Below are 19,734 nucleotides of genomic sequence, written 5' to 3'. Positions count from 1 at the left end.
ACCACATCCCCATTGGGCTCCCTGCCACCCCACACCTGTCCTCCCCAGGTATCACCTGTTGATCTCCAGGAATGTCCAAGCTGGAGCTGGCAAGCCTACAACCCTTTCTGACTCTTAGCCCAGGCAAGCCACATCTGGTAAGGTCTTGGAAGCCAAAGCACGTTCAACCCTGGCTAGCATTTGGGTGGAAGACCCCCAAGGGACACTAGGGGTCATGACGTAGAGGCAGGCCATGGCAAGCCACCCCCAAACATCCCTTGCCTGGCCACCAGACAATCCTTGGACCCTCCCCGACTACAGCACACATGCCATACACTATAACGAGACCGAAATAAATACTGAGTTATATGCGAAGGATGGAAATATGACCTGGGCAGGGGGGCGGGTACGACAGACGCAAGGGGAAAAGATACGAGACACATTGTGATATATCCGCTTAATAGCCATAGCGCTCTAAATGGAATCTAGTCTTCTATATTCTGTATGCTTTTTCGGAATAAATTAAGAATTTGATCCACATTAAAAAAGGAAAAAGTATGTTCAAGCACTGAACTGGTGGGCGTGTGTGTTCACTGTTACAACCAATTTGGAGGGGAGACGCCTTGTCCCGTCCCTCTAGCTGCGCCTGATGTTTGCGCCGGCAGAACAAGTTGCGCAAAGCTTCTCCTGCGGTGTAAACACTTCGCCGGAGCTGCTCCTGTCAAGTGCTCGCTTTCCAGGAAATCTCCCTGGGCCAGGGACGCTAATGTGGGGGGGAAGGCCTCGTCCAAGGGTAGTCAACCTGTGGTCCTCCAGATGCCCATGGACTACAATTCCCATGAGCCCCTGCCAGCGTTTGCTGGCAGGGGCTCATGGGAATTGTAGTCCATGGGCATCTGAAGGACCACAGGTTGGCGGCCTTCCCAAAGCAACAGGGAACCCGAGACACAAATGCCCAGCAGCCTAGCCCTCGAGTGTTGCTGCCGCCGAGCCTCCCTCCAGTAAACATACGCGAAGCTTGGAGAGGGCGCTCGCTTGCCAGTGGGGGGGAAGCCGGCCAGCGCGCCTTGCGGATCGGGCTTTCCCTCCGCCCAAGCCATCCACTTTCCCTCTCGCTTTCCTATCTGCAAGCTCGGTCCCGTCTCCCCCCTCGGAGTCCTCCGCCGCGGGAGCCGACCCCGAGGGGCACCCTCTCCTCCTCACTCCGCTCCTCCCCCGGCCCAAGGAGCCAAGCAGAGCGGCCTCCGTGGCCACTGGGGAGCAAACCCCGGCGGGATCGGGTTGCCCCCCGACGGGAGAGTCTCCATCTGCGGCTGCAAAGGCCCGACGAGCGGCAGGGTTGGGGTTCAAGGGGGCACAGCGCGCCCTGCGGCAGCCCCAAAGAGAGAGCTTGCTGCCCCTGCCCTTGCTCTGAACCAGAGCTCTTCCCCCCTCCTCCCCTCTCCCCGCCCAGCGCGCGCTTGTTGTCCTCTTCCCCGGCTTTCCTCTGCCAGGCTCCCCCCCCCCCACTTTCCCTTCCTTCTCCTCCCCGCTCCTCCTTCGCCCAATGGCTGCGAGCCATGAGCCCCCCACATCAGCTGATCCAGCCGTGAGCTCACGTCGGGAAGGAGCCAATCAGCGGGCCGGGGGGCCGGCGCCGGGCAGCCCTTAAAGGGGGCCGCGGGCAGCCCTTGCGCCTGCAGAGCTGAGCATGGGAGAGCCGCAGTGACGCCCGGGGAGCCCAGTCCGTCTCTCGCCGCAGTGACATCGCGCGTTTCCTGCAGCCGCAGCAGTAGCAGCCCAGGTAAAAAGAGACGCGTTTGCGCATCGTTGTGCTATGCCCGGGAGAGAGAGACAGAGAGACAGAAAGAGAGAGAGGCGATGGAAATGTCCAGAAGACCCACAGGGGTAGTCAAACTGCGGCCCTCCAGAGGTCCATGGACTACAATTTCCATGAGCCCCTGCCAGCGAACGCTGGCAGTGGCTCATGGGAATTGTAGTCCATGGACCTCTGGAGGGCCGCAATTTAACTACCCCTGAGAATTGGGGGATGGGTTAATTTCAGGGCTAGAGCCCCTGCTGTTTTCTCTCGGATGGGTTTTGGAGGAGTGCAGTTGGAGGCCAGGAAGCATCTTGTGCAGAACTGGGCTGGTGGATCTCGAATGGTGAGCTGCGCTGCAGCTGTTCACAGGCCCAAGGAGGGGAGAGCGGTCCGGAGGGTGAGATCCTTTGCACGCATGCAGGAGGGGAGGCACAAGCAGGGAAAGCATTTTGGGGGAAATATTTACATTGGCGTGGATTTTTTTTTTAAGTAGTCTAGTCTTTCTTCTGCTCTGCAAATGTTCTGTCCAGATATTTGAGTTAAATGTTCCAAAATTGCATTCGGCAAAGAGAGACAATGGGGATCGTGTGTGAGAGGGAACGGTTTTGCTTTTTCCTTATAGGTCTTATGGCATGTTTTCCTTGCCCCCATCCCTGTAGTTGGCTTGTCAATTACAAAGTGGGCATTCTTGTCCTGTATGTAAAGGGGGAAGAAGACGGAAGAAGGAGGATGTGTGTATATGTTAAATAATCATGGCTCTATCACTTGATCTTCTTCACCTTATGGAGAGTGGAAATCTCCGGTCGGGTTGCTTTTCCAACGGGAAGACGCCACAAAAACAAGAGAGCACAGACTCACACACACAGGGACCCCTCTCCTCTTTATTGGAGCCAAGAGCAAAATTGCACATAGCTAGAAGAATTCATAGATTTCTCCCAAAAGGAGGAACCCACTGAGACTTTTCTTTCAAAGGCTCATTTTGTCCAGGCATTTAAGTGCTTATGGGGTTTCTGTGTTTAATAACAAACTGGTGGAAGCAAACAGGTGCACAGAAGCATTTCCAACATTGTTAGGCTTCAAGTGCACATGAAAGGTACGGATGCACCAGGTGCCTGTGCAAATGCACAAGCTACGAATCTGTGATTGGCCATAAGGGTCAATGTATGCAATGTAGCATCCCCAGGTTTGCCCCTGTCGTGCATGTGATATTCTTTAAGGTAGAGAATGCGTTGAAAAATTTTTCTGAAAGCTTCTCAGGATACAGATCACAGCAGGCCAGCATGGCTTAGTGGTTAAAGAGCAAAGGACTCTAATCTGGGGAAACAGATTTTATTCCCTACTCCTCCACATGCAGCTAGCTGGGTGATCATGGGCTGACCACAGTTCTCTCAAGAGCTCACAGAGCAGTTCTCTTAGTCAACCTCACCTACCTCATAGGGTGTCTGTTGTGGGGAGAGGAAGGGAAAGGTGTAGGTGAGCTGTTTTGGGACTCCTTCGGGGAGTGAAAAGCGGGGCAATTAAAAAAACAGCCCTTCTTCTTTTGTATGATTAGAAAGCCACCAGGATGTGGCGGGCAGGGGAGAGAAAGTTAAAGCTTTCACTCTCTCTGAAAGATAGCTTAGACCTGCACTGCTGGTCAGCAAATGCCCAGAGCTACTTTCCCTGGGAGGAAAGAAGAGGTGATTGCTGCAGACCGACACGGAGGTGAAGAGCTTAAAAAGAAAATGGGGCGATGTGTTTATTTTGCGTCACACAGGGCCAAAGCCCTCAGCGGCCGGCAGAAGCAGTTCTGCTGGGAACCAGTAAGAAATCTGCTAACTTCATTTGCGGTTTGGTGTGTAAAGCGTTAGTTCCAAGTGAGAGGACAAAGAGGGAACAGAATGCTGCCCGAAGAAGAGCAGGCAACCCGGCTGGCTACACAGTCCTTTCTACAGAGTTCAGAACAGGTCAAAAGCTCTCGTAGCCTTGCACAGAGCAATGCAGCAGAGATTTATATAAATCTGTTTCATACCTTGTTGTGCTGCGGATGGTGTACTTCAAGGGGAGACATTCAATCCCAGTGAAATGCCCCTGCGAATTTTTGCAGGGATATGCCTACGGCTTCAGAACATGAAAAGCAGCGGCTGCTAATAGCGCTTCTTGTTAATAAGTTTTAAATAGCCGGAAGATCGAGAATATTGTGACAGACACATTCTGTTAAACGATAAATGCAACAAGGGTCCTGTAGAAGGATGGGGGTAAAAGGCTAATCAATGAAATATCTTCAAAAACACCTTGGGAAAACAGCCACGTTTTAATCCTTTCTCATTCTAAACAATCACGGTTTGTCGCTCGGGAGTAGAGCACCTGCTTTGTGAACAGAAGGTCCCGGGTTCATTCCCTGGCATGTCCAGTTAAAAGGATCGGAGAGCGGCTGATGTGACATCCTCCTCTGCAGGCCCTGTAGTGTTTCTGCCGGTTGGAAAAGGTAGCACTGCTCTTGCTAGACCAAGAGTCTGGCTCCGTATAAAGCTCCTCCGTTTTACCCTCACAACAACCCTGTGATGTAGATCAGGCTGAGAGCGGGCAAACGGCCTATCAAGCTTCCATGGCCCCGTGCAGATTGGAAAGGGGTGAACGCTCCAAGCATGGCACCGAACCAGCTTCACCTTAATGGATCTTCTGGAACCAAACTGGAACTTGACCACCCATCATAAAAGGGGGGTTGTTCTCTGTGAGGCGTCTGGTTTCTCCTGCTGCTTTCCCTCCCAGTGGATACAGCCAGCCCATTGACGATTGAGTCCTGTACAGCTCGGTACAGCCCTTAACTTGGAATGTTAAGAAAACCTTCGATTGCTGGAAAATTAGTTTCAACCTACACTCTCTGGTGCAGATCAGGACTAGAGGCGGATAACTGACATGAACTTATGCAGTCTTATTCAGGTGGGGGCCCATGTTGCTCTGAAGCAGCAGAATAAAGTGTGAGTCCGGCAGCACCTTTAAGACCCACAAAGTTGTATTCCAGGTGTCAGCTTTAGTGTGCATGCACACTTCTTTAGATATCGGAAGGAATGTGCATGCATACAAAAGCTGATACCTCGAATAAAGCTTTGTTGGTCTTGAAGGTGTCGCCGGTGTTTTGTTCTGGTGTGACCTTGTGCATTGTTAGGCCGGTCGAGGCACGCCGTTTTCCATGGACTTAGCACTGGAGTGATTCTGCACAGGCTTAAACTCTTGAATCAAAGGGATGCCCATCTGCAATGTGCCCAATGCTTTGGGGGCCTTTCCAAAACTTCCTCCTTCCCTTTATACAATAGGAATCGACTCCTGGCCATCGAGCGTATCGGATTACGGTGTTTGGGAACAACACGTTACTGGAAGGGATCTCAGGTGCTAAAAATAGGGTCAATGTTTGCACCAGATGATGCAAAGTGGGAGCGGGCGTTGAGGTGCGAAGGAGGAAAACACAGAGAGAATGGTGCCGTTGACAGGAGAATACAATCCTCAACTGAGTTAGTTCCATTCGAAGAAGTAGATTTCGTAGGGCATATGTAGCTGTGTTTAGGATGGCACTGGGCATTTCCGTATTTTATCCTGGGCCGCTTCGAAGACAGATGAACAGAACGCCCCTGGCTTTGCTATCCTGGAGGCATACTCCAAGCAGGGATGCCAACCTGGGAATTCCCCCAGAATCAAAGCTCATCTTCAGACTACAGAGATCAGTTCCCCTGGAGAAACTGGATGTTTGGCGGGGGGGGGGGGACTCTGTGGCATTGTACCCCTATTGGGGTTTCTGCCCCCCTGAGGCTCCATTCCCAAATTTCCATCTAGTCTAGTATTCTGTCACATGGTGGCCAACTACTTCTTCTGGGGGTTCAACAACAGAGCATAGAGGCTGAGGCCCTCTTAAGAGTCTTGCTGGATCAGGCCAGTGGTCCATCTATTCCACCATTCTGTCTCACAAAGTGGCCAACCAGTTCCTCTTGACAGCCAACAACAGGGCAGAGAGGCCAAAGCCTTCATAAGAACATAAGAAGAGCCCTGCTGGATCAGATCAATAATCTATCTGGTCTAACATCCTGCCTCACACAGTGGCCGACTAGTTCCTCCGGAGGGCCAACAAGGCTGATGCCTCCCTCTGATGTTGCCACCTGACTCTGGGATTCAGGGGCTTGGTGATAAGTCACCAGACCTGCACTTGGAGATTGTGGATTTTGTTTCTTCGCTGAAATGTGAGTGGGAGCCTTAATGAGATAGATTAAGTGCCTATAGGAGCTGGGATCATCAACCCTAAGCTATTTAGTTGATCAGTTTTGGTTTGGGAGTTGCCAGGATAGTTGAAGGAAGTTCCTGGAGAGGGCAGGGAGCTTGGGGGTTGTTGTGATGCCCTAGAGTCCACCCTCTGAAGCTTCCATCTCCAAGATAACTGATCTCTGTAGACTTGAACTTTGTTGTAATTCTGGGTCAACAGAGCCCCCAGCTGCAAATTGGCAGCCCCAACCTGATTGGTATCTAGATCACCAGCGCCTTTTCTCTCACTGCCCCTAATCTCTAGAATTTTTCTCCCAGCTGGTTTGTTTTTCTCATCTTATGTTCTGCAGGTGAAGATCTGCGTGTCAGTTTTCTGATTTCCTTGTACTAATGTTATCGCACATTATCTGGAACGGCAGTTTGAAAAGACGATGGATGCATTTCTTAATCAGATTTTTCCCCCCCACTTGGCATGTAATTTTTTTTTTAGTTAATCTGTGTGTACGAGTGTGCACGTGCATGGCCGGGGCAACGCTATAGCATGAATCTGTTGTTGTGCTGATGATTTTTTTCCCTTCTTCCAAGCATTACAAGTGGCAGACTACAACTCCACCGACTCATTCCCCCAAACAGCCCAGTTTCCCCTACCAAAACCCTTTAGAGCAGGGGTAGTCAACCTGTGGTCCTCCAGATGTCCATGGACTACAATTCCCATGAGCCCCTGCCAGCGTTTGCTGGCAGGGGCTCATGGGAATTGTAGTCCATGGACATCTGGAGGACCACAGGTTGACTACCCCTGCTTTAGAGAAGAACAAAAAGGGACGTGGAAGTGACATACAGGTGGCGGAAGTTCCACTGAAAGCCCAGATATAGACATAAGACATCTAGGCTGAACCACCGTGTGAAAGCAAAAGTCACCTGGCCATGGTGATCTGTGGTTATAGGAAGGGGAATCCTTTCACCCTTGTTTACTCATGAGAAAAGCCAAGCGCACCAGGTCCTGGTGTTGCAGTTAATGCTGCCCTTGCCAACAGATGGAACGCCTTGGCCCTGTACCTGCTTCATAGACATGCAGCGACTTAGCTCTTGGGATCCCCATCACCTTTCCGACTCATGCATCGTCTTTCTCAACCCTTAGCCGGGTTAGCTCGACCTGACATTAGAATCACTTCCGATCATGCAGAAGAAGGCTGATTATGCAACCACGCCTGTGCCAGTCCTCAAGAATCCAGCTTTTTATGGCATGTTGCAAAAAAGCAATTAGGCAATAAGATTCAGTTGTCTTTCGGTGCATGGGCCTTTTTATATCCCGGTTGCTTACGCACGGCCTGGCTTCCAGTAAGCAGAAATCACTGGCAACCTTCTGTAGTTTTCATTGGGAGGGGAGGTAATGTGACGCTATAGACTTTGCCCATGAACTCCAATAAAAGCTGCTTGGCAAACTGCTTGGCCACCCTGTAGGCAGGACACAGGAAAGCGGTGGAAGTATCCCCTCCCCCTCTCCCGCCTGCAAAGTTGTTGGCAAGAATGTCTTTCGAACCCAGGGCAATATTCCTGGCATTCAATCCCCCTGCTCTTTTCCTTTGGTGTTTTTACAGGCCTTCTGCAACCACTTCTCCAACCATGGCCACCTCGGCGAGCTCTCACCTGAGCAAAGCTGTAAAGCAAATGTATATGAAACTGCCGCAAGGGGAGAAGGTCCAAGCCATGTACATATGGATCGATGGGACAGGCGAGTTCCTGAGGTGTAAAACTCGGACGCTGGAAAAGGAGCCCAAGCACGTGGAAGGTAAGCAATTGGCCCGTCTTAGGAGGGCCTCTGCCTAGTCTGCAAACACCATTTGGCCTACTAAGTGAGAGTAACTCTCATTCTGGCTCTGTGCCATGCTTCCCGGCTAAGAACTACCAGAATCATAGAATTATAGAGTTGGAAGGGACCTCATGGGTCATCTAGTCCAACCCCGTGCACTATGCAGGACACTCACAACCTTATCACTCATCCAATGTAACCTGCGAGCCCCTTGAATCATCACAGAATCAGTCTCTCCGATAATAACACACAAAATCATGCAAATAATCATAGAATAACAGAGTTGGAAGGGACCTCATGTGTCATCTGGTTCATCCCCCTGCACTATGCAGGACACTCACAACCCTATCGCTCATCCACTGTAACCTGCTACCTCCTTGAACGTTCACAGAATCAGCCTCTCCGTCAGATGGCTATCCAGCCTGCAGGAAGCAAAAAGGAACTTTTTCTCCCATTGCATAAATAATAGAGTTCTCTGAATTTGGCATTTTCCATTTAGGTCAAAAAAGAGAGTCAAAAGTTCTATGCTGTGTTGCAGATTCGTGGAAGGTTCTTAGTGGTGGGAAATGCACAGTTTCTCTCTTAGCTCTGCACCTTTGTCGTTTTGGCCAGAAAAATCAAATGCATCATTATAGGATAAAGGAGACTTGTCTTAGCAGTAGTAGGTGCAAAAAGGATCTAGGGGTCTTGGTAGACCAGACACTGAATCCAAGTCAGCAGTGGCTAAAAAGGCAAATGGGATTTTGGGCTGTATCAAAAGAAGTACAGTGGCCAGGTGGTGTGAGGTGATCGTACCACTTTGCTCTGCTCTGGTTAGACCTCACCTAGAATACTGTGTTCAGTTTGGGCAGCACAACTGAAGAAGGATGTAGACAAACTGGAGTGTGTCCAGAGGAGGGCAACAAAGATGGTGAAAGGTTTAGAGACCAAGGCATAAGAGGAAAGGTTGAGGGAGTTTGGTCTGTTGGGCGTGGAAAGAAGACGACTAAGGGGTGATATGATACCCATCTTCAAATACTTGAAAAGCTGTCATATAGACGATGGGGCAGAGTTTTCTGTTGCCCTGAGGATTAGACCAGAAATTAATTTTAAAAAAATTCAGGCTAAACATCCGGAAGAAGTGCCTGACAGAGCAGTTCCTCAGTGGAAGAGACTTCTTTGGGAGGTGGTGGGTTGTCCTTTGGGAGTTTTTAAGCAGAGACTAGATAGCTTCTGACAGAAATGCTGATTCTGTAAACTTAGGCAGTTTGAGAGTGGGTGGGTGGGCAGCAAGGGCTGTGTCAGTGCTTGGCTCTTGTGGCCCTTCTTGCATGCCCAGGGAAATACCGATTGCCATTTTGTGGTTGGGAAGCAAATTTCCTCTAGGCCAGCCTGGCCAGGGATCCTGGTTGTCTCAGGGGAGGTATTATCTGGGAACAAAATTGGGTGGGCAGGTAGCTGTGAGTCTCCTGCATTGTGCATGGGGTTAGGCTAGATGACCATGGAGACCCCTTCCAACGCCAAAACATCTGCCCAATATAAATATAACCCCCCATAAGCTTCTTAGGAAATGGCTTTTTAAAATTAACTATTACTTTGTGTATATTTTTGGTTGTTACTTGCCGCGAGCCAACTGGGAAGGCTGGGGGATAAAAATAAATAAATATTATTATTGTTAAGATTATCACTGCTAGACCACCCATGTTCTGCCTGCTACACTGACTCGCAAAGAGCACTGAGAAGGTGCCTGGAAAAATCTTCCACAGGATGTGGGGGAATGTACCCTTCAGGTGCCTGGAAGAACCCATTTATTGCCAAGCAGGTCAAGCCATCTTTAGAGTCACCCTTCTTGTTTGCCAGGTCAGCTCCATGTTGCCTGACCATTCCTTCCCCATCTTAGGGTTGGGTGCCAGGAGAACAGGAGAAAAGCCTGCCACAAATTCCCTGCATACATAAAGAGCTGGTTATTTAAAAAAAAGATTTTTGGCGCATTGCTCCGAACACAAAGAACCATCCCAACGCAATTAAATAGCACCAGGATTTCTTCCCATTGCTGCAGAACTGGCCAGAAACGGTTATGAAATCAATCTAGCCTGTGCAGCTAATTAGAACCATTGAATTGAGGGCCTTGTTGTTTTGAAGAGAACTCATGGCTGGTGCAGCTTTCTCCAATTTGGCCATCTGAAAGGGCTAAGGCCGGCTGAGAAGGGTCAACTAATTCAATGCCACTTTAAAGGTATTCTTTCCTCTTGCCCTGTCCCAACTTTGGGCGGATTCAGGAGCACAAAGACCGACAAAGCTGGCACAGTGGTGAAAGGCTCACATGCCTAGAACCCAGTACGACCAGCGTGGTGTCGTGGTTAACCTGGTGAGCCGAGTTGGATTCCCTGCTCCTCCACATGCAGCCAGCTGGGTGAGCTTGGGCTAGTCACATCCCTGATAGTGCTATTCTGACTGAGCAGTCCTGTCAGAGCTCTCCCAGCCCCACCTACCTCACAGGGTGCCTGTTGTGGGGAGAGGAAGGGAAGGAGATTGTAAGCTGCTTTGAGACCCTTTTCAGGCAGTGAAAAGCAAGGTATAAAAACCAAGTCTTCTTCTGGATACCTTACAGATGGCTGAATTGCATGTTTGTTTGTTTAAAACCCTCATAACCTAGTATTCCATTACAAACTGACATTTTTTGGGTAGAAGGTAAGATAGGGAAAATGCAAGAAACCAGGGAAATCTGACATAAGGGCCCAGACAGGCAGAGGAAATCTGCTCCAGACAGAATGCCTGCGCATGAAACCTCATGCCTTGAATAAATCTTTGTTGGTCTTAAAGGTGCTATTGGACTCCATTTTTGTTCTTTTTGCAAGTCCGCCATGCAGCGTTCTCAAGCTGGTTTGTCAGCAGCAATGAGGACTAGAATCCTGTGTTTATTTTAAAAAGTCTTGAGAGTCCAGGTTCTGCCCCTGCATGGCAGACGCTGCTGTCCGGTTTCATTCGGTGTGAATCAGCTGTAGCCATGGCAGAAGGGCAACCTAGAGGAGGTCGTGGGCTGTCCGACAGTGAAAACCTGCAGGACGGTGGACTTTGTTGTTTCCTTTTATTTTGAGACCTTAACCACAGGCTGTTTCAGCTGCTGCAGTGTCAGTAGGGGAGAGTCTGGGCTTTTAACATGCTCAGCATGTCTGCTGTAAGACTGGAATCCCATGAAACTGTTTTCTACAATTACCCAACCTGGGTAAACCAGGCAAGACTGATCCTGTCATATTTTGGAAGCTAAGCAGGGTTGGCACTTTGGAAGGATGACCTGCAAGGAATACCAGGGCTGTGAGGTGGGGGGCAGGCAATTGCAAACCCCCTCCAAACGCCTCTTGCCTGGCAGCTAGACAATCCTAGGATGTCCTGGCTGTATCGCATAAGACCATAACAATAATGATATTAATAATATAATAATAAATCTACACAGTTACCAAAAACGGATGGATTTTGTAAACGCTGTAGTCTTTTTTTGGGGAGGGGGTTCAAATTAAAATAGGAAACATTTAACCCCCCCAAAAGCTTCCTCAGAGATTGCATGCCAGAAGCCTGCAGTCCTGTGCATGCCAGAAGCCTGCAGTCCTGTGCAGTAAGGTCCCTGAAACCCAAAGGATTCCACTGGGGCAACTCTGCATAGAATTGCGTTGCGATGAATGAAAATCCCAAGAGTCTGTTGGATACAATTTTTCCTTCTGTTGTATATTCATTCCCCTAGTAGGATGAGTGTTTCTTCAATGGTAGCAGGAATCCCGGCAGTGGCATAACAAATTCAGAGGTTTCTTCTTCCAGGATGTGGTTTGTCTCATTTTTCTAAAGCTGTGTGTTTCTGCTTCCAGATCTACCAGAGTGGAATTTTGACGGTTCCAGCACCTTCCAGTCCGAGGGCTCCAACAGTGACATGTACCTTGTGCCGTCTGCTATGTTCCGGGACCCCTTCCGCAAAGACCCCAACAAGCTGGTGCTCTGCGAGGTCTTTAAGTACAACCGCAAGCCTGCAGGTATGGTCCAGCTCGACTGCTTTCCATCCCACCCTCTCTACCAGGGGTGGTCAAACTGTGGCCCTCCAGATGTCCATGGACTGCAATTCCCATGAGCCCCTGCCAACAAATGCTGGTAGGGGCTCATGGGAATTGTAATCCATGGACATCTGGAGAGCCACAGTTTGACTACCCCTACATTTATTATAATATTATTATTATGTCTGAGTACCCCATTCTTAAGAACCTCTTGTGGCGCAGGGTGGTAAGGCAGCAGACATGCAGTCTGAAGCTCTGCCCATGAGGCTGGGAGTTCGATCCCAGCAGTCGGCTCAAGGTTGACTCAGCCTTCCGTCCTTCCGAGGTCGGTAAAATGAGTACCCAGCTTGCTGGGGGGTAAACGGTAATGACTGGGGAAGGCACTGGCAAACCACCCCGTATCCAGTCTGCCAAGAAAATGCTAGAGGGCGTCACCCCAAGGGTCAGACATGACCCGGTGCTTGCACAGGGGATACCTTTACCTTTACTCTATACTGAGAGGCCTAGTCACCGTTTGATTCGCCACTCTTCCACATACAGCCAGCTGGGTGACTTTGGGCTAGTCACAGTTCTGTCAGAGCTGTTCTTGCAGAGCAGTTCTCTCAGAGCTTTCTGAGTTCCACCTGCCTCACAGGGTGACTGTTTTGGGGAGAGGATGGGAAGGTGATTTCAAACCACCTTGGGACTCCTTTGGGTAGCAAAAAGTGGAGTATAAAAACCCACTCTTGGTCAGTTTTGAGATCAAAATCCTGGCGCAAAATAAGAGTACAAGAAATCTCCTTACTGGGTCAAACCAAAGATCCAACTTGTCCACTGCTCCATTTTGGTAGCGGCCAACTAGATGCCTCTGGAAGTTCACAAGCAGGACAACCAGCTGGCAGGAAAGCCAACATCATCTGAAGCCAATTCCAGCCCTTGAGACATTCCTTCCCAATTAGCTGATCCGGTTGTCACATGCATGGCTTGTCAGCAGGCATCACGCCGGTCTGATCCTTTCTGCTTCCCTTTTAACCGCGGCCTCGCCTTCCCCAAGAATGTTGCACGAAAAACTCATTAACATCTCCCGGCCTATAATAGCCATGCTGGCCACCCTGTTGCCAAGGGTTTTTTTTAGCCACATTCTTAATGAATGGCCTCCGACAACCAACTTGCACACCTCAACCAGGGCTTTGTGAAACCCTGGCCTTTCTTGACAGCACTAGAAGGGTTTCCCAAATGGGGGGAGTTAATTTTTTAAAGATATATTTTAAAAGATGTTACACATTTATTCTGATTTATTCCAACCCCCTGCAGAATGCAGGAAATGAACAACTACCTGCCCACCCACAGTGACCCCAATTCCATGCCCAGATTATGCTCCTTCCCAAACAAGCCCAGAATATATGGTTATGTAAAAAAAACAACATCCTCAAAATGGCGAATGACAGGCCTGAAGGGAGCGGGAAGGGGAGGGGCCCGAAGGGAGCATGTCCACAGCTCTGCTTCCCAACCATACTCTGCACACCCCTTCTGGGGCTTCTTGAAGCCTGAAGAATATTTCAGAGGTTTCTCAATGGTAAAAAAGAAAAGTTGAGAAAGGCTGTTATAGAGTGACTAATGGGAGGCAGTCGGGGGAAATGGTTAGATAACCTGAGCTGCAAAGACTGCACAGGTATTCTATGCTGCCATGTGAAGCAGAGTCACACCCTTCGGAACCAGGGGTCTAAAGCTTAACCCATGTCTGTATCCCCGCTGACTACACCACACAGTATGTACTTGCCTACATACCTCTTACAATATCCTCTCCTCTCTCCTTTAGCGAGTTTAGAGAGTAAGTTTATTTAGGCGGGCCATGGGGACCACTCTTACCTCCTTCTGCTCAAAGGCTACCTACACTGGCATTGCTGCGTAACTGATAACCGTTCCTTGACGTCTGCTTTCTTCAGAAACAAACCTAAGGTATACCTGTGGCAAGATTATGGACATTGTGTCTAACCAAAACCCTTGGTTTGGGATGGAGCAAGAGTACACCCTTCTTGGAACAGATGGGCATCCCTTTGGTTGGCCCTCCAATGGGTTTCCTGGACCGCAAGGTAGGCTGCCATGAGTGAACTCTGTACGTGGTCTCAAATATACAACTGCAAATGGTAGACTGCCGCTGCAATGGTTTGGCTATAGAGTCATAGAGTTGGAAGGGACCTCCAGGGTCATCTAGTCCAACCCCCTGCAGAATGCAGGAAATGAACAACTACCTGCCCACCCACAGTGACCCCAATTCCATGCCCAGATGATGCTCCTTCCCAAACAAGCCCGGAATCCCTGGCCAGTCTGGCCTGGAATAAATTCGCCGTCCGATCCCGAAGTGGCGATTGGCATTTTTATGGGCATGCAAGAAAGGGCCACTGATTTGGAAGGGGCCATGCAGGCCATCTAGTCCAACCCCTTGCTCAAGGCAGGATTAGGCTAAAGCATCCATGCAGAGATTCTTTATGCTTCACTTATATAAAATTCTGTTATCTCCATTGGTGGGATATTTGGTAGCAAACCTGGGGAGCTCTTTACCAGTCAACGTCAGCAGTGCAGAGCTAGGTAAACCTTTGGTTTGATGGAACAGAAGGAAATGTCCATGATAAAGAGTGGAAACATTTCAAGGAAAGACACCAATAAGATTTTGGAAACAAAAAATGATGGATACCCAAGGCCTCAAAAAGAATGCCTACTCCTATGATGCTGTTGGTAACGCCTGCATCTTTTGTCCAAATTGCTAGGGCTTGTTGGTAACAGATAACCACACATAAATTACGTAAATAATGAGCTGAATGCTAGACATAGGGTTGGATCCAGACTAACTTTTGCATCTATAGAACAGATTTCTTGCTTCTCCGTTCCTTCTGATCTTCCCAAAATGCTGCTCTGGGGTGTGGGGACCTTGAATAATGACATGGAGATCTACAGTAGGAGGAGGAGATCCGTAGGAATAATTTAGAGTAGATCCAACCCCATGTACTTTATCAGGAGTGCTGCCAAAGGAACTGGGGAAGCCACGGTGGTTACCCCATCCCAGGTATCAAACAGAACCTCAAAGTGCAAATAAACAGAGCCTTGATAGTGAAGATGAAATACTTTGGGATTTTTCAAATGCATTAAATCCCATCAAAGGCATAGATTTTTTATCCCATCTCCAACCCCGGAATTGCTTAAAATAAAGATTATATGCCGTCATTAATAAGAAGGAAGGAGAGAGAAGGGTAAGAAGGGGCAGTGGAGACAACAGGCTGATGTTTTCACAAGGAGTTTAAAACAAAATCCTAAAAGTTGAGATGTTCTGCAGTATTATTTTAAATGTTCATAAAAATTCAGCTGAGTCTTACTTCTGGATGGGCTAGTGCTCTTTCTAGTTGCCGAGTATGATGGCAAAAGACACGGAAAACCCACAGTCTTCTCTTGCTTTCCCCTCCTCCAGGTCCATATTATTGCGGTGTTGGTGCCGATAAAGCCTACGGGCGCGACATTGTGGAAGCACATTACCGGGCCTGCTTGTACGCGGGCGTGAACATCGGCGGCACAAACGCAGAAGTGATGCCAGCACAGGTAGGCGCTTGAGCTCAAACTGCGCTGTCCGCATCAGTCTGTCAATTTTCTACAGAGATTAGGGAGAAGGAGGTGTGAACAGCCCCTTGCAGAGCGGGGGTGTCCTGTCCCCCGACTCCCAGGTTCCAATCCTAGCTAAACCTGTGTTTCTTTTCTATTGTAGTGGGAGTTCCAGGTGGGTCCCTGTGAAGGGGTCCAGATGGGTGACCACCTCTGGATTGCTCGATTCATCCTCCATAGAGTATGTGAAGATTTTGGCGTCATCGTGTCTTTCGACCCCAAGCCTATCCCTGGGAACTGGAACGGAGCAGGTTGCCATACTAACTTCAGCACCAAGTCAATGAGAGAGGACGGAGGCCTCAAGTAAGTGCTGCTTCAAGCTCCAGAAAGCTTTTGCAGGGAGAAACAAAGGGGAAAGAATCATGGTTAGTCCAACTGTGGCTCTCCAGATGTCTGTGGACTACAATTCCCATGAGTATCCTGGCAGGGGCTCATGGGAATTGTAATCCATGGACATCTGGAGGGCTGCAGTTTGACTATCCTTGGCTGATAGCATGGTTTGAAAAGGCAAATGGGCAAAAGCCATTCGGAGGTTTTGTAATGAGACGGTAACCAATCAGATATGAAATGAACTTTTTTGAATAGCTTAAACAAGAGGGATGGCTAGTTTGTAAAGCCAAGGTTTGACTCACATGTTATCCTGGATGCTTTAGGCTGATCCTGCACTGAGCAAGGAGTTAGACTAGATGGCCTGTATGGTCCCTTCCAACTCTAGTCTCCATTCTGTACAACTTAAATGTAGCTGAAGTCTTACCTTTTGTAAACGCTATTAATTTAACGTTCCGCATGACGTCGTAAACAAACCGCAAAACTCCCACAACAATCGGAATTTTATAGCGCTTAGTGGGAAGTCAAGAAAAGTGGATTCCCACTGAAAAAAAATGCTACACTTCTGAGCACAAGAAGAAAAAGAAGAGTTGGTTCTTATATGCCGCTTTCCCCTACCCAAAGGAGGCTCAAAGCGGCTTACAGTCGCCTTCCCTTTCCTCTCCCCACAACAGACACCTTGGGAGGTGGGTGAGGCTGAGAGAGCCCTGCTCGGTTAGAACAGTTTTATCAGCGCCATGGTGAGCCCAAGGTCACCCAGCTGGCTGCATGTGGGGGAGTGCAGAATCGAACCTGGCATGCCAGATTAGAAGTCCACACTCCTAACCACTACACCAAACTGGCTCTCGCCACAAGCTGCAACACATCAGCGAAAGACATGTGCATTCTCAAAATAGCGGTAGAAAGAATGTCCCTCACTACCTTATGCCTCCGAGCTTCCGGAGACGCAATCGCCATTTTTTCCCCTTAAGCTGGAGAAGAGCATGTAAAGAATTAAGCGCCAGCTCCTATGCCAGCGAAAAAGATCTTTCTGAGACATTGAATGAACAAATATTCATTGCTACTGGTGTTTTCGGATTTTTAAAAAACATTTTTTAAAGGGAAAGGGGCTTTTCATTGGCTGTTCTGTGTGATTGATGGCCAGGGGCGGGAAGAAGTGCGGAAAAATATCGCCTCTTTTGTTGCAATTCTGGCAAGACCAGAAACCTGTGCAGAATGAATAGACCACTACTGGGACTTCAATATTCCGCTAGAATTGAAGGTGTGCGGAATGACGAAATTCCACTATTTTATAGCGTTTCCGCATACTGCAAACATTTAGCAACATTGGTCCTTGTGCAGAATGGCCCTAGGATTCTATGTTCATTCAATTCCTGTTTGCCTTCCACAAATGAAGGCTTGATTGCCTTCCATCTCCCCTGCCTATTGGACCCATCAGTGTCCCAGTTTGCATTGTGCCAAAGGCAGTAATGGTAAACAAGCCATAGTGGAGACCAGCTGTGGTTACAGCCAACTTCAAACCATGGTTTCAGACTCTAGGTTTAGCAGACACCAATTGAGCAAGTGGCCCCCCCATCAGAAGACCACGCTCACCACAGTGAAACCATCGTTCCACGTGATATTAGAACAAAATTATAGCCTAGCTCACAATCCCATTAGTAGCACAAACCGTGGTGGTGGTGTTACAAAAATTCATCAAGTCCTTCTGTACTACCGTACTTAGTTCTGAACATAAACAAGTGAGCTTCCACAAATATTCATCAGCTTGCTTTTCCTCCTTCCACAGGTACATTGAAGAGGCTATCGAGAAGCTGGGCAAACGCCACGAGTACCACATCCGTGCTTACGACCCCAAAGGGGGGCTGGATAACGCCAGGCGTCTGACGGGATTCCACGAGACGTCGAACATCCACGAATTCTCGGCCGGTGTAGCCAATCGGGGAGCCAGCATCCGCATTCCGAGGAACGTGGGCCAAGAGAAGAAAGGTTACTTCGAAGACCGCCGGCCCTCCGCCAACTGTGATCCTTATGCTGTGACCGAGGCACTCGTCCGCACTTGCCTCCTCGACGAAACCGGGGATCAGCCCTTTGAGTACAAGAACTAAGTGGACTTTGTCCCCCACCACAGGCACCCGCTCTCGTCCCCCTTCCATATTTTCTCTGTTATAGTTGTTAATCCTGAGGGCATGAAGAAACTGTGTACGTGCCCCTTCCCCTCTACACACACACACACACACACAGTTCTGTTTTTGTTTTTCTTGTGGGAAGGGGGCGAAGTTTAGTCTCTCTCAGTGTTTATTCTGTCGCTCAAGGGGCAGAGAGGCGGAAGAGCGGGCATTAGAAGGGGGGGGGGGACCTGTTAACCACTACTTTGTCTAATTCGTTTGTATGTCCGGACAGTGTTCGGTGGCTTCCGGGAATAGACTGACAAGGATGGAAATTTTAAGGAAAATGTGTGCGTGGGGACTAGGCCTCGGCCTCCCTCTTGATATATTCTTCCTGAACGCTACTGAAATCCGCGAGAAGTACACAAATGGTGCCGCTGTGGATTATCTGTTCGCTTTAGTGGCGCTTGATGCAGAAGCATTCGTGCAGGACTCAATCCTGAGAAGGTCATCCTCAGGGGGTGCAAGAGATAGGCCATGTTCACCATCAAGGCTGCTCAAGAGCAGAAGGCCGTCTGAATAGCCTCCTATATGGGAGTCAGGGTACCTGAGCCGATACTATCCCGAAGTTTCAAAACAAAACCTATAAAACTGTTCTGAACTTCTCAAAACTGATCTCTTTCCGGAAGCCACCGGATTTGTCTGTTTCTAACACAGAGTGAAGTAGTATTTTTATATTTAAAGGTTTAAAAAACACACACAAAAAAAAATCCACTAAATCAGCTGTTTATGGGAAGGGCTGAGGTTACGGCAGGTGCTTGTTAGCTGTTAAGATTCAGTTCCGGAGTGGGGAGAAAAGGAAGAGAAAAGGCTTTTGGGGAGGGGATGGGGGGGGGGAGAAGCTGCAGTGTTTGTTTCCTTTTCTGAATACGGCTTCGATGGTTCATTAAGGACAAGGGGTTATCCGTTTACAAGCTTGTAAGTTAAAGCAGGTATCAGTTTTTTTCTTTTAATTTAAAATGGAAGCCCGTCTCTGGCAGGGCTGCATGCGGCTGGCTGCGGCAAGGAAAACGCATTTTATGTTTTTTTCAAAAGGAGTTGGCTGGTCAACTTTCACCATGTTATTGAGGATGAATTGGCAGGGAAGGGGGGGGGGGAGGGAGGGGAACGAGCACGTTTTAAAAACTTCCAGTAAGGATTTGCCTGGCGAGCGAAATGGGGATTTTGATAGCGAAGAAGAAAAATGGGTTTTTAGGATTTTAAATAACACGTTTTTAGGGCTTTCTAAAGTTGTACATTTTTACAGAGGCCAGAGCGATTCCTGTAGGTACGTCCTGGCGGTTGAAAACGCCAGCCATATTTTGGCCAGGACCCCCCCCCCCCTCCACCACCCCTCCCCAAACTAACAAACATAGTTGCCCTCAGAGGTAACACTAGCAGGTTCAAACGTTCCGGGATCTTGTAATTTGGTATCTTGGATGGTGCCGATCATGTTCCGCTGCATTTGGACTTCGGAATAGTTTTTTTTTTTTTAATAAAAAAAGTCAAACCTAGACCACTGTCTTGGTATTTTCAGTTTCTACTTGAGTGGGGTTAATTTTCTGTATTTGTCTCCGCCTTCAGGAATGTGCCTTCAGGAATGTGTCCAGCAGCACCTTTAAGACCAACAAAGATTTATTCAGGGCGTGAGCTTTCGAGTGCAAGCACTCTTCCTCAGACTAAGAACTCCTTACATGACCTTTGGAATATATAGCAAAAATTAATTCTGTGACATCAGTAAGCTGTGTTACACATCCCAATACAGCCAATGACCATTCTTTGCCAAAACAGCCA

General features: G+C 48.7%; 2 protein-coding genes across 3 annotated transcripts in view; one reads left to right on the top strand and one right to left on the bottom strand.

Annotated features, from left to right (window-relative positions):
* RGSL1 (regulator of G protein signaling like 1) overlaps positions 1-19,734 on the bottom strand; it is a 155,740-nt gene that overhangs the window by 58,529 nt on the left and 77,477 nt on the right. The gene's annotated exons all lie outside the window — the stretch shown is intronic.
* GLUL (glutamate-ammonia ligase) lies at positions 1,605-19,454 on the top strand. The gene is made up of 7 exons (XM_077332238.1): positions 1,605-1,762; positions 7,609-7,799; positions 11,660-11,821; positions 13,765-13,911; positions 15,282-15,409; positions 15,573-15,772; positions 17,583-19,454. Exons 2-7 carry the CDS (start codon positions 7,634-7,636, stop codon positions 17,899-17,901), a joined length of 1,122 nt encoding a protein of 373 aa, XP_077188353.1. The 5' UTR covers positions 1,605-1,762; positions 7,609-7,633; the 3' UTR covers positions 17,902-19,454.

This window comes from Paroedura picta, chromosome 4 (genome assembly GCF_049243985.1).
Source record: "Paroedura picta isolate Pp20150507F chromosome 4, Ppicta_v3.0, whole genome shotgun sequence".
Classification (NCBI taxonomy): domain Eukaryota; kingdom Metazoa; phylum Chordata; class Lepidosauria; order Squamata; family Gekkonidae; genus Paroedura; species Paroedura picta.
The sequence above is the reverse complement of the archived record's forward strand: the minus strand, read 5'-3'. Positions and strand labels throughout refer to the sequence as shown.

Bases quoted from the DNA above. Each gene is read 5' to 3' on its own strand.
- GLUL (XM_077332238.1), top strand. From the start codon at position 7,634: ATGGCCACCTCGGCGAGCTCTCACCTGAGCAAAGCTGTAAAGCAAATG. The intron at 7,800-11,659 runs GTAAGCAATTGG...TTCTGCTTCCAG, and splicing joins GGAGCCCAAGCACGTGGAAG to ATCTACCAGAGTGGAATTTT. The intron at 15,410-15,572 runs GTAGGCGCTTGA...TTTCTATTGTAG, and splicing joins CAGAAGTGATGCCAGCACAG to TGGGAGTTCCAGGTGGGTCC.